We start from the raw sequence: 19,277 nt of genomic DNA, 5'->3' as shown, positions 1-19,277 counted from the left end.
CGAGGATCTGCAGAGAAGAATGGGAGAAATACTCCAAATATAGGTGTGCCAAGCTTGTAGCTTCATACCCAAGAAGACTTGAGGCTGTAATCGCTGCCAAGGGTGCCTCAACCAAGTATTGCGTAAAGGGTGTGAATACTTATGTACATGCAATATTTCAGTTTTTTATTTTTAATACATTTGCAAAAATCTCTACAAAACCTTTTTCACTTTGTCATTATGAGGTATTGTATGTAGATTGATGAGAAAAAAAAAGGAATTTAATCCACTTTGGGATAAGGCTGTAACAACAAAATGTGGGGAAAGTGAAGGGGTGTGAATACTTTCCGGATGCACTGTATATATATATATATATATTAGCTTTTTTTTTCCTGAAACCATCCATGGTGTTGATAAAAGTGCTCAACAAATGAGTTTAATATTATATATATATTATATATTGCTGGGATAGGCTCCAGCATCCCCGCGACCCTAAGCAGGATAAGCGGTTTGGGTAATGGATGGATGGTTGGTTATATAATAATATGATAATGTATATATAATGTAATAATATATATAACATATATAATAACGATATAATATATAGAATATTCATTCATTCATTATCCAAGCCGCTTATCCGAATTTGGGTCATGGGACACTGGAGCCTACCCCAGCAGTCATTGGGTGGCAGGTGGGCAGACGCCATATATTATCTTATATTGTATATATATAATATTATATATATATATATTAGCGTGGTGTAAACAATTCTTACCTGGTGTTTCTCATAGATGATAGGGCAGCTAAACACTCCAACCAGACCTGGAAAAAAGAAGAGGAGTAGGGCCACAATTTTGAAACTTTCATTTTTAAAATGTGTTTATCCTTTAAGCAGTTGTGGTTTTGTGTACACCAAGCGGTTTCAGCCCCAGTGTTTCTCTCCACAGGGCTAGCTATGGCACACAGCCATATTGTTTTCACAGCCTCACAACTATAAACAATAATGAAAATTCAGTTTTGAAATGTGTCAAGGGGTGTGCATGAAGGTGCGTCCCCATTCACATCAACTGTGTGACCACACCCCAAGCTGAAGTGCTGCAAAGGGCCATGATTTAGCTGGCGCTTCAAATCAGCGTCCACGTTAAAGAGAGTGCCGGCTGTGTCACATCACCCATCCTGCATTTGTGGGGATGTGTGGTGTGTGCAGTTTCTCAGCATAACAGCAGGTGGCGATGAGGTGACTATAAGCTGGGGCTTACACCTCAGGTTGTTTTCTGATTCAGTTTACTTGTCACTGCTGCAGCAGTCTGTCCCTAATGTAGCAGGGATTGGTTGAAACACAAGCAGCTGTGTGGCATCATTGTCATGTAACTTTCCCACAACTTCCAGATCAGAGGAGGCAAACTGCCCCCCCATTTAACTCTGTAAATGGAAACATCTGGTTTCAGCCGTGTTTCACATAACCCAATCATACCGAAACTATGTTCATGAATCAGATCATTTATTAGTAAGGCTTTGGTAGATAGTGATCTGATATTTATGAAACCAAATTTAAGCATCTTATGGAAGTGATCAGTAGTAGGCAGAACTTTAGAGCTACCAATAGGTGAACGATTAATTGGATAGACACCTTGTTGACAGTTTTGGCAACCAACGCTTCAGATGATATGTGGTCACATTCTTGATAATATTAGCTGTTTGGTTCTGTAGATTATTAGGTACTTTGTTGCACATTTCACAACTACCAGTGGTAGAAGTAACTACTAGATTATTGTGATTCTCACATTTAGGAGAGGAGCGCTTGGGAGCAATACAGCAGGGTAGGGAGACATTCTCAATGTTATAGAACAAGCCATCAGACTGATGAGCTACACTATGAGAAATTCCCTGACTAATCATATTAATTAAACTACTTGACTCCACATCCACACTAGATTTAAACCTAGTAGGCTCTCTAATCACCTGCAACCTGCTGAATGATAAGTCCCCAGTGTCAAACTAAGCGTAAACAGCTATCTATATTGCGAGACAGAAGAGCGGCGCCGTCTCCAGTAGGGTGAATGCCGTCCGCTTTCAGCAGGTCAGGGCGACCCCAGAAAGAAGGTCAGTTATCAACAAAGCCAAATACCTGCTCATTACAGTAACAAGCCAGCCAGCGGTTCATTGAGGTGAGCCTGCTGTACATCTCATCATTACCCCTCACAGGTAAGGGAACAGAGACAATTAACCGATGCCGACACATCTTTCTGGCAAACTCAAGCATTCTGACTAGGCTGGCTTTCGTGATCTCTTGATTGCTTCATCCTAGCATTATTGGTGCCGACATGAATAACAATGTTGCTGAAAGTAGTGGTGCTGTGTGCCTGGGTTCCCTGACTCTCCCTCTGTGATGCCAGCAGCCTATCCTCTGTCGGAGACTCTGGCCCCGGGTAAACAGTGAACCAAGGCTGGTGAAGCTAATCTACCATTGCGGGTAATGGAGTCTCCTATCACTAGCATGCGTTGCTTTACTCTGTCGACAGAAGGGGGAGCACGATGGCCGATAGGACTACCAACAGGGCTGGTGAGTGGTGAAAACCGGTTTACAGTTGGGAGAGGTGACTACAGACCAGGCCACATGACCGATGGCTTACTCTTGCAAGCTTTCCCACGCCGGTAAACAGAGACAAACTCCGCCGCATTTGCCAACGAAGCTGAACTAGTGCTAACAATAGCAGGTCTGCTGTCAGGCCCGGGGCTAAGGCTATCTGGAGTGCCCGTCACATCTAACGTAATCCTAGCCGAAAGCAGCTGCTCTAACTCACGGACACATCTCTCTAATAGAGACAACCTGTCTGTAACTACGGAGCAGTCACCTCACACCATCATTTTAACAAGGCTGCTTTGACTGTGAATGTAATAGAGCTAACTGCTAAGCTAGGCTAAACTCAAAGCTAGTAACAGACTAGGAACGAGAAGCTGCCTACTAAACTACGGTGACCAGACGTCCCCGATTTCCGGGGACAGTCCCCGTTTTGGATGTCCTGTCCCTGGCTAAAGTTGTCCCCGGAAATGTCCCCAATTTCAGCATTTTATGTATGGTATACGTCTTGATGCGCACAGACTAGAACACAGAACAACGGTGTGTTAATGTTTTAATATCAATAATAACAAAGAAACAATGTAGTCTCTCACCCTTCGCCTACTGTTTGGAGGCGGAGCAAGCTACGCGAGACCAGATAGAGATACGTCGTCTCTACGAATCTCTATGCGCAAGACCGGTAGCTGGTGGTCGCACTGCTGCCGATGCACTGCTGTTGCTAGGCTACTATGAAGCCCGAGCGAGCAGAGAGCGCGCGGAAATCAAAAGAAGAACTCTCATCATTCGTGCCATGGCTTCTATATTGTCACTGATCCAAGGCTTGAGGATTTTCGGGGACCTGGTCCTGGCTGGATTTACTGCGTTATATGGTAAGTACGTGTGTGAAGAACTTTATTTTGTGTGGGACTGTGAGTTGGGCTAACCGTTAGCATACATGAACCATGACATTCCTCAGCTAACAGTTAACATTAGTGCCAACATCCCTCATCCCCTCACCCTTGACGTCCCTCAGCTAGTCAGTGTAGCACAAACAGTGTAACATAAGCTAGGAGTGGCCACACACTGGCACACAGTAAGAAAAGTTACATTGGAAATAGCGACTCAAAAGTAGGCTAACGTTACCTGTGCAAACCGCAATTTCACGACTAACGTTAACATTAGCAGCCAATGTTAGTTGTGAAATTACTGTGGGGTGCAGTTTGCGCCGGTAACGTTAGCCTACTTTTGAGTCGCTATTTCCAATGTAACTTTTCTTACTGTGTGGCCACTCCTAGCTTACACTTTTTGTTTGTGCTAAAAATGTGTTGATTTGTAAGATGTAAGCGATGCTACATGGCCTATGTTTTTCGAGCCAACAGACAGAACAAGCTCAAATGAATGGGGCTGCATTGTAGGCAGGCAGGCAGGCAGACAGGCTATGGTGAAGTGCGCCACCCTGTGGTTCTGTGTTTTTATGACAGGCATTTCCCATGGTGCATGCGTTTGGGATTTTGCGTGATTTATGTGTACCATTACACCCAGTGTTATATTGTTGTTGTTCAAGATTAGCATGTGTTGTGATGAGATTGTGTCTCTGTTTTAGTATAGGGGAAGACTGAACAGTGAAGGAGAGAGGAGGCAAAGAGCAGAAGAATAGGCCTATTGGAAGGAAAAAGGAGAGAGAAGAAGACAGACTGACAAGATGGCTCTTTCAAAGAAGAGGAAGTGTCTTTTTACGGATAAATTACAAACAGAGTTTCCATTTATTCATCCTTGTTGTCGTGGCCAGGACGACACAATGGTGCACTGCACTCTTTGCAAATCTTCATTTTCCATAGGCAGCGGTGGGAGAACTGCTGTGGTGGAGCACCAACAGACAAAGACTCACAAAGCCTCTCTAACTGCCAGTGCAGGTGTGCCCTCTGTCACTTTCTTTAAAAGGGTAGAGCCTTCTCAAAAAGAATATGATTTAGCCGTACAGGAGGGAATCTTGGCATACCATACGATGAAGCATAATCATAGTTACCGCTCTCTGGACTGCACTGCACAACTGACAAGGAAGCTTTATGAGCCAAAGTTTTCATGTGCTAGGACCAAAGGTGATGCCATCATGAGGAAAGTTTTTGCACCATAGGCCACTACTATGGTAACACAGGACCTAGACCAGGTTGAATTTGTGTCCCTGTCCACTGATGCATCCAGTCATGGACATGTGAAGCTGCTGCCAGTAGTAGTCAGGTACTGCAAAATATATGATGGCAGCCTGTCCGTAGAAACGAAACTGCTTGATTTTGTTGAGCTTAAAGGAGGAACGGCAGAGCAACTTGCAGCTGAGATCTTGGTAATTATAGAAAAGTTCACCCTTGAAAACAAAGTGGTGGCATTCTCTGCCGACAACACAAATACTAACTTTGGAGGCTTGAATAGGGCAGGGAGGGTCAATGTCCACACCAAACTCAAAGATTCTCTGCAGCGGGAGGTGATTGGCTTGGGTTGTCCTGCCCACATCATCCATAATGCAACCAAAACAGCTTTGGATATCATCCCCATTGATGTGGAGTACCTACTCACAAAGATATTTGGATATTTTCATATTTTTACTGTTCGAGTAGAAAGACTGAAGAGCTTTTGTGAGTTTGTTGGCCAGGAATACCACAACATATTAGGGCACAGCAATGTTCGCTGGCTGTCTATGCTCCCTGCACTAGAAAGAGTGCTGAAAATGTATACACCACTGAAATCCTTTTTTCTCTCTGAAGAAAAATGCCCTGTTGTCCTGTGAAGGATGTTTGAAGATCCACTGACTGAGCTGTGGCTGGCCTTTGCCCATGGAAACATGACCATGTTCGGTGACGCAATCAAGACGCTTGAAGGCCAGGGCCGCTGTGCTGTGAAGTCTGCTGCAATTCTGAGAAACCTAGAGGCAAAATTGACTGCACGACATGACGACAACTTCATCCCAGTTCTGGCCAGAGGACTTCTAAGGGAGCTTGAAGAAAATGGAGCAATGATGAGAGACACCCTTCTAACCACATCCCGGTCATTCTTCACCACCGCTGTCAACTACATACAGGCTTGGGGAAAGCACGCAGACTCTCTCTCAGACTTAAACTGTCTACTTTTAAAAAAGACACCTCAGCGTGAGGAGATTGAGAAGGCAGCCACAAGACTGAAAGAAAAGTGCCCCAGTGTCCACATCGATGAGGATACACTATTTGACGAGGTCTCTGCTCTGCATGAATTCTTGAAAGGGGGGGGCACTTGAAGACTGGAGAAAAGATGAGACACCTCTCTTTCAGAGATGGAGCAGTGTTCTCTCACTTTAAAGCAAACGAAATCCCACACACTAACCTGGCCAGATGTATATCTGTTGTCCTGTGCCTACCTGGGAGTAATGCATCAGTAGAGAGGGTGTTCTCCCTCATGAATGACATTTGGACAGACAGCAGAAATAGATTCACCGTTGAGACCATCAAGGCCATGCTAATAGTGAAGAACATCAACCTCCCTTGTCAGGAGTTCATGGAGATGCTAGCCAGCAACAAAGCCATCCTGAAGAAGATACATTCTTCAGAGAAATATGCACATTAGGTAAGGGAGAGAGAGAGAGAGAGAGAGAGAGAGAGAGAGAGAGAGAGGCAGAAGGAGAAACATGACCTGATCCTTAATGCATTTCTATACAAAAGCTGTGAATATGTTCCTCTGATGAGTGGATTTTATCAGTGCTAGTTATAGCATGTGGGCTATTTTTATTTTAATACAGTTGCATTATGTTGTTGTTGTTTTTGTTTAGTCTTTCTGATGCTGTTGCATGGTTAAATTAGTTAATGGTACATTTCAAATCCCTATTCTCTCAGTTTTGTGCTCATGTTCTCTTCTACTCTTATCCATTCCAGACTACCAGGACCACTGACTGGCTCTCCTGACAAGCTAAGTGGAAGAGCAAACAGAAAAGAATATTGTGTATTCTATGTATGTGTATAATACATGACCATATTGTGTGGGGTTTTTTTTTTAAAGGGGCACTGTCATGCTATACTATCTTAAGGCTATTTGTATTGAATGTTTAAGTTATATGAGTAGGCTTTGTAAACACTGTCAATGTAACCCTGTCCTAGAAAATTTTCATTTTCCCACACCAAAACCAGTCCAGATGATGTAATCTGGACTGGTTTTCTCAATGACTACAATGATGAGTAGAGATTCCATTGAGGGTCCATAACTCAAAAACCTCAAATTCGATTTTCATGATTATTTTTTTAAATATGAACCATAACATTGTAACGTTAGATTAAAATGCAGAAAACATACATACATGACTGAGTATTCTTGTTTAAATGTGTATACATTGGTCAAAATAAATGAAACTGTAATTGTCCCAGTTTTTTTATTATTTCATCATGATAACATTTGATTTTTTTAACCTCAAAACTGGAAATGTCCCCGGATTTGATTTGAGAAATCTGGTCACCTTATACTAAACACAAGGGTAACACTTTAGTATGGGGAACATAAAAAAACTTAATTACTAGTGAATTAGTAATGATCAAGATGTCACTTTAGTATGGGGAACATATTCTAAGTAACACAAACTTAATTTACAGTAATTTAACACTATTAACACTTGTAGTTTTGTTATGTAAGAACAGACCATATTCATTAAGTGTTAGTAAGGGAGAATAACTCTTCTTGTGGTACTACCACCTTATAAAGTCCATACTAAGCAAAGCATATTGAGATGGTACTACTAATAAGCAATAATTCTGAGGTTATAGAGGGAAAACTCATAGTTAATGGCTTACTGGTTGTATAATAAGGCCATGCAGAATAAGGCATTAATGAGTACGTAATAATGACCAATTACGAGCCAATATGTTGCTAATTTGCATGCTAATCAGCACCTAATTAATGGTGACTACGTTCCCCATACTAAAGTGTTACCAACACAAGATTCGAATCAGAAAGAAAACTAGAGAATTTAGCAATAAGTGAACTAAGCACAGAAAATAGCTAAATCAGAACAAAATGAAGAGGTTAGGGCAGAATATAGAGAAGAAATACTACGTTGTCGATCTCACGAAGCCACCACTCACGAAGGCAGAAGCTGGAAACTGCTGGCAGTGAACAGTCAACTCGGTGCAACCAAAGTAGTCCTGCAGAGGATCGGCTGCACGTATAGCTTCCAGAAGCGGCTGGTAACTCCACATGTATTGGAGGAGGCATGTGGTAGTCTGCAGCCCTCCCTGGATCGGCAGAGGGGGTGGAGCGGTGACCGAGGTGACTTGGAAGAGTGGGGTAATTGGCCAAGTACAATTGGGGAGAAAGGGGGGGTCCCCCCCCAAAACAATGATAAAAAAAAAGTGGACTCAAACAATGTCAGCACTGTCTGCCCACAATTTAATTTATAACAAAAATTACTCTTAAGTAATGGTTTATGAAGAAAAACGGCTTGATTATGATTCCCGATTGTGGTGTTATAATATCTTCATCTACTCAAGTATTGATACATGGAACAAAGTGTTTCTCATTGACTCAGAGGAATGCAACTTCTCACTATTCATGGAGGATTACATAAAACAAGGAACAGGTGGCAACCAGGTGTTCCACTTACACACAGTACAGTTAATCACCCAGCACACTGCCTCCCGCAGCTCCCCCCTCCTTACCCCCCCTCTGCAGCTCCCCCTTCCTTACCCCCCCTATGCAGCCCCCCCCTTACCTAGAATGAGCAGGGTGAGTCCATTGAACAAGGCACCAACATAGGTCAGGATCCACATTAGCACAGCAAACTGGAAACAATGAAAATGACAGAAAGTGAGAGAAGTATTAATAAAGCCAGCTAACATCAGGAAACAGGCTGACTTGGAACAAGCAACATGGCCAACATGACAAATCTCAGTTTCTTTAGGCTGTGTCACAATCTGCAATATGAATCACGGTTGATTTCTGCCATGAAGCTTTTTTAAGGCCTCGCTGCACATTACTGAACAATACAACCAAACTGGTGGTTCTAGCTGGGGTGAGCATCCCGTCTAATGTTGATATTTTTTGATTTACCATCACCCCGTCTTCAAAGTACGACTTTTATTTCTAAAGTTACATGCTCGAGTTGAAACCTCTTGGAGAGAAGGATGAACACCAAAAGTGACCCCCCCGCCAAAAAAAACCCACGCACACACGCACGCACGCACGCACGCACGCACGCACGCACACACACACACACACACACACACACACACACACACACACACACACACACACACACACACACACAAAGGTTGGAAACATCCATGAGACCGACGCAGAGCTCCAGAGGGCGACCACGTGTTACTGGCAAATACCCCGTTTTGTTTTTTTCTGAATAATCATCATCATACATCACATTCACTTTTCTAAATCATCATCATCTTCATATATCACATTCAATTTTCTAAATCATTCACTTTTCTAAATAATCATCATATCATATTCACTTTTCTAAATCATCATCATCATCATCTTCATATATCACAATCACTTTTCTAAATCATCATCATCAATCATTCACTTTTCTAAATAATCACCATCATATCACATTCACTTTTCTAAATCATCATCATCATCATATATCACATTCACTTTTCTAAATCATCATCACCATCATATACCACATTCACTTTTCTAAATCATCATCATTATATACCACATTCACTTTTCTAAATCATCATCATCATATCACATTCACTTTTCTAAAATCATCATCATCATCATATATTACATTCACTTTTCTAAATCATCATCACCATCATATACCACATTCACTTTTCTAAATCATCATCATCATATACCACATTCACTTTTCTAAATCATCATCATCATCATATATCACATTCATTTTTCTAAATCATCATCACCATCATATACCACATTCACTTTTCTAAATCATCATCATTATATACCACATTCACTTTTCTAAATCATCATCATCATATATCACATTCTCTTCTCTAAATCATCATCGTCATCATATATCACATTCACTTCTGAGCTCACAGTCCCCTGGGAGGATGCAGTCGATGAAGCGTACGAGTGTAAGAAGCTGCGGTACGCCAACCTAGCAGCCGAAGCAGAGGACAGATGCTGGAAGGTGAAGGTGCGCCGTGTGGAGGTGGGTTGTAGGGGCTTTGTTGCCAGCTCCACAGCAAAACTCCTTAGGGAACCAGGAGTCAGGGGGCAGGCCCACAGGAGAGTGATCAAAGAGCTAGCCAACACTGCTGAGAGGACTAGCCACTGGATCTGGCTCAAAAGGAGAGACGCCGTCTGGGCTGCCAGGGTGAACAGCTAACCACAGGTCACGCACCCAGGACCGATCAACCTGTGGTGGGCCGGCCTCAGCGGAGGGTGTCTTGTGATAAAAGGCCGAAACACCCTGTGATGCTGAGGTACACAACTGATGATGTGTCCTGGTGGTGGCAATGTCACCTTGGCAGACATCTCCAGTTTGATCTCCACTGAATCTGTTGCAGTGCAAACACTAGGGATTTTAACAAACAGTCCTTTTTTGAATCTTGAATATCTGGAGTAAACCAGTGACTGCTGCGAAAGGGCAGCTGACAATCAGGGAAAGACCAGATGACGGCCTGGAAAGACTGCTGACAGGAGGGAATAGACCCCAACGGGGCTGGTATGGGCTAGCGATTCATACTAGCAGGACCCAACGCTTGTTAGCGTTCCTGGATCCACCCAATATTACTATGAAAACTTTAAGGAGAAGAATACCCCCAGAGTCTGCGAGAGCGGGGGCGCAAGATGACTCACAGGTGGATCACACGGTAACGGAACAAGGAAAGGATTTTACAACGAGTCGGATGACCAGCACTGCAACCGATGGATCATCAGCACTGGCAGGACAAAAGCTGCACAGCTGCATCTGTGGCTGGTCAAAGGTTACATCAGTGAAGGATCTTAAGATCCATCAAGGCAAAAAGAAGTGCCTTAGTGACTTCGGTAAGGGGCCTCGCATTGACCAATACTTCTTAAGAAGTAGGCCAAATCAGTCGAGTGAAGCCCGGAGGCAGGAGAACCCCCACAGTCCTCAGGGTATCAGCACCCCAGACGAAGCTCAACTTTGCATAGACCCTCCAGTGGACTACAGTCTGGAGCCCAGCCAGCCACAGCAAGCAGCAGAGAGGAAGATGGAAGGAAGAAAACCTCAAATCCTGTGGCCCAAGTCCAGCCAGAAGATTGAGTGGGAGACCATCAACTCTGACCTTGTCCTCTTACTAGAAGGTCAAAAGGGAACAGTTGAAAGAAAACTGGAGAACATGGGAGCCATCATTTACAGCTATGGTGTAGAGAGATTTGGGGTAAAGGAGACGATACCCAGTAGGCAGAAAGACCCTTCAACCCAGCCCAAATCCAGGAGACAGCGGGAAATTGACAGGTTGGTGAAGGAGAGAAGACAACTGAGGAAGCAGTGGAGGAAGGCCACAGAGGGAGAGAGGGTTGGGCTTGACGCACTGCAGGCTGAAATAAAGCAGCGTTTGACAAAGCTGCGAAGAGCAGAACACCTCAGACGACAGCATAAGAGGAAAGAACGGGCTAGGACTCGTTTCTACAGCAACCCTTACAGCTTTGTCAAGAGCCTTTTTGACAGCAAGAAAAATGGGAGCCTTAGAGTCCCCATACGAGATCTGGAAGAGCACCTAAAGAAGACCTACTCTGATGTCCGGAGACATGAGTCAGTCACCATCCCGGATGACATGCCACCAATTCACCCACCTGACCACCATATGGATACAAGACCCCCCACATGGAGCGAGGTGGAGAGGACAGTAAAGCAGGCAAGATCGATGTCAGCTCCTGGGCCCAATGGTATTCAGTATAAACTCTATAAGAACACTCCTGGAGTCCTGAAATACCTCTGGAAGCTGATGAAAGTGGCATGGCAGAAAAGAGTCATACCCAGGGCATGGCGAAGAGCAGGAGGCATTCTGATCCCCAAGGAAAAGAACTCTTCCTGCATCAGCCAGTTTCGCCAGATCAGCCTTCTTAATGTCGAGGGAAAGATATTTTTTAGTGTGATTGCCCAAAGACTCTCCACATTCCTGCAAAGAAACAACTTTGTTGATACATCAGTGCAGAAAGCCGGGATCCATGGCTTCTCAGGATGTCTGGAGCATGCTAATATCATCTGGCACCAGATACAAGCTGCCAAGAAAGAACGGAGAGACCTGCACGTGGTTTTCTTAGACTTGCCAACGCTTTTGGATCAGTTCCTCACAAGATCCTGTGGACGGCGTTTGACTTTTTCCATGTCCCCAAAAATATCACAGAGTTGGTCAAGACCTATTTTCAGGATCTCCAGTTCTGTGTCACAACACAGAACACCACCACCACTTGGCAACATCTGGAAATGGGCATTATGGCGGGCTGCACTATTTCCCCTCTGGCATTCACCATGGCAATGGAGCTCATCATCCGTGCATCTAGATGGGTGGTGGGAGGCGAAAGGTCCAGGAATGGCCTGCGTCTTCCACCAATCCGGGCGTACATGGATGACTTGACCACCATAGCAACAACAAAACCATGCACCAGGCGCCTGCTGCAGAAACTCCAGGAGAACATCAAGTGGGCACGAATGGAGTTTAAACCAAGTAAATCTCGCAGCATCTCCATTGTCAAAGGCCAACTAGCAGATGAACGGTTCTGCATTAGTGAGCAACCAATCCCCACAGTCCGGGAGAAGCCCATCAAGAGCCTCGGATGGTGGTACAATGCAGACCCAGCAACTGGAGCAACTTCGCCAGGATACAACCAGTGGCCTCAGGCAAATCAACAACACTGCACTGCCCGGGAAGTTGAAGCTTTGGTGCTTTCAGTTTGGGCTGCTACCCCGACTCATGTGGCCAATAACCATGTACGAAGTCTCACTATCTCATGCCAATCACTTGGAGAGGCTAGTGAACTCGCAGGTGAGGAAGTGGCTTGGACTGCCAAGGTGCCTCAGCAGTGTTGGACTCTACGGCAATGGAGCCCTCGCACTGCCAATTTCCAGCCTGGTTGAGGAATTCAAATGTGCCAAAGTGAGGCTGGACATGTCCCTCACAGAATCCTGAGACCCAGTAGTGAGAGGAGTTGCTCCAACCCTAGCAACAGGGAAGAAATGGACCCCGGCTGCAGCTGTACTGGAGGCGAAATCTGCCCTCCGCCACCGAGACGTAGTAGGCCATGTTCAACAAGGCAGAGGCGGCCTTGGCCTGGGAATAAAAACACCTACCTGGCAAAAGGCGACTACTACTGAACGGTGAACTGTGGTGGTTGAGGAGGTCCGCTGACAGGAAGAAGCAGCCAGATGTGCTAAAGCCGTAGCACAAGCCAAACAGGGTCGCTGGATGAGGTGGGAGGGTGTTGAAAAGAGGAAACTCACATGGAGTGAGCTCTGGAGCATGGAATCAAACAGGCTGAGTTTCATCATCAAGGCCACATACGATGTCCTGCCCTCTCCCATAAATCTAAATCTCTGGTTTGGAGAGAATCCATCTTGCTCCCTGTGTACAGCCCCAGCAACCCTCAAGCATATCTTGGTTGGCTGCAAGACCAGCCTTACCCAAGGCAGATACACCTGGCGACACAATCAGGTGCTCAGGTGCTTGGCAGCTGAACTCCATTGCAAGAGGGTTTCCATCAATGCCCAACCCTTCAACAACCAGGAAGGGCCCCGGCGGTTTCCAGCTTTCATTCGAGAGGGGAATAAACTGAAGGCCAACCCTTCACTTCCCAACTTAGGCTCACTAAACTCAGCCAGGGATTGGGAAATAAGAGTGGACTTAGGCCAGAAGCTCATCTTCCCGACAGAGATCGCAACAACCACCTTGCGACCAGACCTCGTCCTCTGGTCCAATTCTAACCAGCTCGCTTACATCATTGAGCTCACAGTCCCCTGGGAGGATGCAGTCGATGAAGCGTACGAGCATAAGAAGCTGCGGTATGCCAACCTAGCAGCCGAAGCAGAGGACAGAGGCTGAAAGGTGAAGCTGCGCCGTGTGGAGGTGGGTTGTAGGGGCTTTGTTGCCAGCTCCACAGCAAAACTCCTTAGGGAACTAGGAGTCAGGGGGCAGGCCCACAGGAAAGTGATCAAAGAGCTAGCCAACACTGCTGAGAGGACTAGCCACTGGATCTGGCTCAAAAGGAGAGACGCCGTCTGGGCTGCCAGGGTGAACAGCTAACCACAGGTCACGCACCCAGGACCGATCAACCTGTGGTGGGCCTGCCTCAGCGGAGGGTGTCTTGTGATAAAAGGCCGAAACACCCTGTGATGCTGAGGTACAAAACTGATGATGTGTCCTGGTGGTGGCAATGTCACCTTGGCAGACATCTCCACTTTGATCTCCACTGAATCTGTTGCAGTGCAAACACTAGGGACTTTAACAACCAGTCCTTTTTTGAATCCTGAGTTGTTCTTTACCGCCAAGACAGAATTTGACTGTGTGTGGGAGACGGAGAGAAAGAGAGGATGAGAGACAGAGAGAAAGACAGTGAGAGAGACAGAGGAGCAAATGCCAGGCACAAGTGCACATCATGCATATAAAGCATGATGTTTGTGTTTACATCATAAATCTGCACAAGGTGAAGATGGATGAACTCATTTTACCTGTAGTCTCAAGTAAAGAAAGTAGCCTCAGGCAAAATTACAGAACTATTAAAATGTATTGTAAAATTCACTGTCATTTTGACAACATCCAGTTTATTGTATGAACGCATCTATAATGCAAAAGTATGATGAATCCAATGCATGCAACACTTGAATTGAAACGCAAAATGTGAAGCAGTCCCAAAGCAGTAATGCAGCATTACAGGACTCTGCAGCTCTGGTGTAATGCTGCATTTCACCACATGAACTGTACTTGCAGGTCAAGTATGGCACAGAGTTGAAAATGCCTAAAACTGTCAAAGTGCTTCCATGTATTTTATTATTATTATTTTATTATTTGTACATTCAGGAGGCTGGTGTGACAGAGGAAGATGCAGAGGACAGGAAGAGATGGAAACAGATGATCCGCTGTGCCGACCCCTTACGGGGGCAGCTGAAAGTATTTCATTATTTTATTTTTATTTTATTACTTTATTGATCCTCTGCATTTAAGCCATCCTAGCTTTGTAGCTAGGAGCAGAGGGCAGCCACCGTGCAGCGCCCAGGGACCAACTCCAGTTCGTTTTGCCATGCCTCGGTCAGGGGCACAGACAGGAGTATTAATCCTAACATGCATGTCTTTTTGATGGTGGGGGAAAGAAACCGGAGCACCCGGAGGAAACCCATGCAGACACGGGGAGAACATGCAAATTCCACACAGAAAGGACCTGGGATGACCTCCAAGGTTGGACAACCCCGGAGTTCGAACCCAGGACCTTCTTGCTGTGAGGCGACAGCACTAACCACTGCGCCACCGTGCCGCATAGTAGTAGTAGTAGTACAAGAATAAAACAAAATATCAGTATCGACAGATAGCCAAAGTTGTGGTATCAGTATTGGTTACCCTTGGGCAGTATACAAAAAATACCGTATACCGGGGTATTAAATTGACACCGCGGTATGATTTTCCCATACCGTGATATTGCCACGCCCAATTTTTCATTTAAGCAAGTGTGCTCATTCCACTTGCGCATCTCTGCGATGTTTGGATCAGTGAACATGCAATAGAGTAGCCTACCAATGTTACCGCCCCCACCAAATGCTTATTTTTTTTTTTAGCAAAGTCTGCCATTTATTCACATAATACTGGTTTATCCGGTTTAAAATGTTCAACTGGTACAAAATCAACAGATGAACTATGATAAATTTGTAAGACTATGAACTGCTTTTTTTGGGGGGGGGGGTTGAGGGTAACCCACAAGTCAGGAAACAGAATGACTCTCGCACACGCGCAATTAGATTCCCGCGCTATGCATCAAGTGAGGTGTTAACTTTTGAGAGACAGAATTGAAGTGACAAGATGGAGAGCTGTAGCAATATGGTTGCTAAAAAAATGTGAAGGCTCCTGTGTGGCAGTATTTTGGTTTTGAGCCAGATGACAAGGGGGAGCCAAAAAGATGTCGATATAGCTACATGTCGACTTTGTCAGAAACAAGTCACCGCAAAGGAGCTCTCCGAGCTCACTTACGCAATCACCACCCAGCCAAATCAGTGGAGTTGAGTAGGAGTAAGCCTACGTCACCCACACCATCTTCATCTATTCCTGCCGCGACAACGCAACAAACGATTATGGGTGCTTTTTCCAAGGTCCACCAAAAAAAAAAAAAGAACAAAAGAAAATTGCACATTGGAGAGATTGCAGATGCAGTGACCCACTACTTGGCAAAAAAAAAAAAGGTGTTGTGCCACACAGTGGAAAAGAAGTCGTTCGTTAACCTGGTCAATACACTGGATAAGCAGTACGAACTTCCAGGCAGGAAATATTTTTCACGGACTGCCATCCCAGAGATGTACAGTGATGTACGAATGGAAGTGAAAACGTTGATCCAGGGGGCAGAATACTACCACCAACCGCTAACAACCGATGCATGGTCAAGTGTCAACTCCTACTACTATTAATTTCGGCTGCTCCCGTTAGGGGGCGCCACAGCGGATCATCCGTTTCCATTTCTTCCTGTCTTCTGTGTCTTCCTCTGTCACACCAGCCACCTGCATGTCCTCCCTCACCACCTCCATAAACCTCCTCTTTGGCCTTCCTCTTTTCCTGGCAGCTCCATATTCAGCATCCTTCTCTCAGTATACCCAGCATCTCTCCTCCACACATGTCCAAGCCGTCTCAATCTTGCCTCTCTTGCTTTGTCTCCAAACTGTCCAACTTGAGCGGTCCCTCTAACATAATCATTCCTAATCCTGTCCTTCTTCGTCACTCCCAGTGAAAATCTTAGCATCTTCAACTCTGCCACCTTCAGCTCCGCCTCCTGTCTTTTGGTCAGTATCACTGTCTCCAAACCATATAACATAGCTGGTCTCACTACCATCTTGTAAACCTTCCCTTCAACTCTTGCTGGTACCCCTCTGTCGCATATCAATCCTGACACTCTTCTCCACCCACTCCACCCTGCCTGCACTCTTTTCTTCACCTCTCTCCTACACTCCCCGTTACTTTGGACAGTTGACCCCAAGTATTTAAACTCATATGCCTTCGTCACTTCCACTCCTTGCATCCTGACCATTCCACTGTCCTCCCTCTCATTCACGCATAGGTATTCCGTCTTGCTCCTACTGACTTTCATTCCTCTTCTCTCCAGTGCATACCTCCACCTCTCCAGGCTCTCCTCAACCTGCACCCTACTCTCGCTACAGATCACAATGTCATCCGTGAACATCATCGTCCATGGAGACTCCTGCCTGATCTTGTCCGTCAACCTGTCCGTGCCATTGCAAACAAGAAAGGGCTCATCGCCGATCCTTGATGTAATCCCACCTCCACCTTGAACCCATCTGTCATTCCAACCACACACCTCACCATTGTCACACTTCCCTCATACATATCCTGCACCACTCCTACATACTTCTCTGCAACTTCCGACTTCCTCATACAATACCATACCTCCTCTCTCAGCACCCTGTCGTATGCTTTCTCTAAATCTACAAAGACACAATGCAACTCTTTCTGGCCTTCTCTATACTTCTCAAACAACATTCTTGAAGCAAACATCACATCTGTGGTGCTCTTTCGTGGCATGAAACCATACTGCTGCTGCTGATCATCACCTCTCCTCTTAACCTAGCTTCTATTACTCTTTCCCAAATCTTCATGCTGTGGCTGATCAACTTTATACCTCTGTAGTTGCTACAGTTCTGCACATCGCCCTTGTTCTTGAAAATCGCTACCAGTATGCTTCTTCTCCACTCCTCAGGCATCCTCTCACTTTCCAGGATTGTGTTAAACAATCTAGTTAAAAACCCCACTGCCATCTCTCCTAAACATCTCCATGCCTCCACAGGTATGTCATCAGGACAAACTGCCTTTCCACTCTTCATCCTCTTCATAGCTTCCCTCACTTCCTCCTTGCTAATCCACTGAACTTCCTGATTCACTATGCCTACATCATCCAACCTTCTCTCTCTCTCTCTCTCTCTCATTTTCTTCATTCATCAGCCCCTCAAAGTACTCCTTTCACCTTCTTCGCACACTCTCCTCGCTTGTCAGCACATTTCCATCTCTATCCTTGATCGCCCTAACTTGCTGCATATCCTTCGCAGCTCGGTCCCTCTGTCTAGCCAATTGGTACAAGTCCTTTTCTCCTTCCTTAGTGTCTAACCTGTCATACAACTCACCATATGCCTTTTCCTTTGCCACCTCTCTCTTTGCTATACGCCACATCTCCTTGTACTTCTGTCTACTTTCTTCATCTCTCTGACTATCCCACTTCTTCTTTGCCAAGCTCTTCCTCTGTATACTTTGCTGCACTTCCTCATTCCACCACCAAGTCTCCTTGTCTTCCTTCCTCTGTCCTGATGACACACCAAGTACTTTCCTAGTTGTCTCCCTCACTTTTTATGCAGTGGTTGCCCAGCCATCTGGCAACTCTTCACTACCACCCAGTGCCTGTCTTAACTTCTGCCTGAACTCCACACAACAGTCTTCCTTCTTATACTTCCACCATTTGATCTTCGGCTGTGTCTTCACTCGCTTCCTCATCTTGGTCTCCAAAGTCATGCTACAGACCACCATCCGATGCTGCCTAGCTACGTTCTCCCGTCACCACCTTGCAGTCTCCAGTCCCTTTTAGAGCACACCTTCTACATAAGATATAGTCCACCTGTGTGCACTTTCCTCCACTCTTGTACGTCACCCTGTGTTCCTCCCTCTTCTTGAAATATGTATTCACCACAGCCATTTCCATCCTTTTCGCAAAATCGACCACCATCTGTCCTTCCACATTTCTCTCCTTGACTCCATATCTACCCATCACATCTGTTCCCTTCACCAACATGTCCCTTGACGTCCGCTCCAATCACCACTCTCTCCTCCTTGGGTACCCTCTCCACCATGTTGTCCAACTCACTCCTGAATTCTTCTTTCTCGTCCATCTCACACCTAACTTGTGGGACATATGCACTGATAACATTCAGCAATACACCTTCAATTTCCAGTTTCATACTCATCACTCTGTTTGACACTCTCTTCACTTCCAGCAACATGACCCCATTTATGTCACTGACTGCGCACATAATTACCCCTGACTGGAAGATGGAGTCACGGTGTCTCCAGACGACTTTCCTGCCAGAGAACCACACCACCGTTAATCTTGCTGACGTGCTCCATGATGCTTTGGAAGACTGGCAACTTGACACCCAAAAGACGTTTAGGTCTACACTTTATTTTGACCGTTGTCACTGTGTTGAATAATAATAGTTCCAGAACGGAAGTTTCCGTGTTTGACACCCACTTCTTAAGGTCCTCTTGACTTTGACTGTTTTTCTTTGTTATTATATCAATAATAAATTAACTTTTGGTTGGTAAGATAAAGTTGGACTCACAAGTCAGTCGCTAAACACTTCGCTCAACTAGAGTCTGAGGACATTCTCCCTGCTTTCGTTGCTAAAATTGGGTGGAAACAAGAGTTAAAAAAAAAAGTTAATTGCAGAACCAATCCAAAGTCTTTAGGGTGGGGCTGTCACATTGGGACGGTAACATGCAGAAGTCGTGTGCTTGTGAACACTGTCGTACCAGCAACAATTGCGTTATAGGATGGCTCAGGCGCAGTCACCGAAGAA

The 19,277-nt window shown here is 45.2% G+C and overlaps 1 protein-coding gene across 2 annotated transcripts in view; it reads right to left on the bottom strand.

Moving 5' to 3' along the window:
* Positions 1-19,277, bottom strand: part of LOC130122667 (reticulon-4-like) — a 120,205-nt gene that overhangs the window by 17,780 nt on the left and 83,148 nt on the right. For both annotated transcript variants that reach the window (XM_056291627.1, XM_056291628.1), the window contains 2 exons: positions 8,262-8,331; positions 758-804 (listed from right to left, as the gene is read on the bottom strand). In XM_056291627.1, the coding sequence (XP_056147602.1) occupies positions 758-804; positions 8,262-8,331 (117 nt within the window). The remainder of the gene's footprint in view (positions 1-757; positions 805-8,261; positions 8,332-19,277) is intronic.

The sequence above is a fragment of the Lampris incognitus genome, chromosome 13 (genome assembly GCF_029633865.1).
Source record: "Lampris incognitus isolate fLamInc1 chromosome 13, fLamInc1.hap2, whole genome shotgun sequence".
In the NCBI taxonomy this organism is placed as follows: domain Eukaryota; kingdom Metazoa; phylum Chordata; class Actinopteri; order Lampriformes; family Lampridae; genus Lampris; species Lampris incognitus.
Note: the sequence above shows the minus strand (reverse complement) of the source record. Positions and strands in the feature narration are given on the sequence as shown.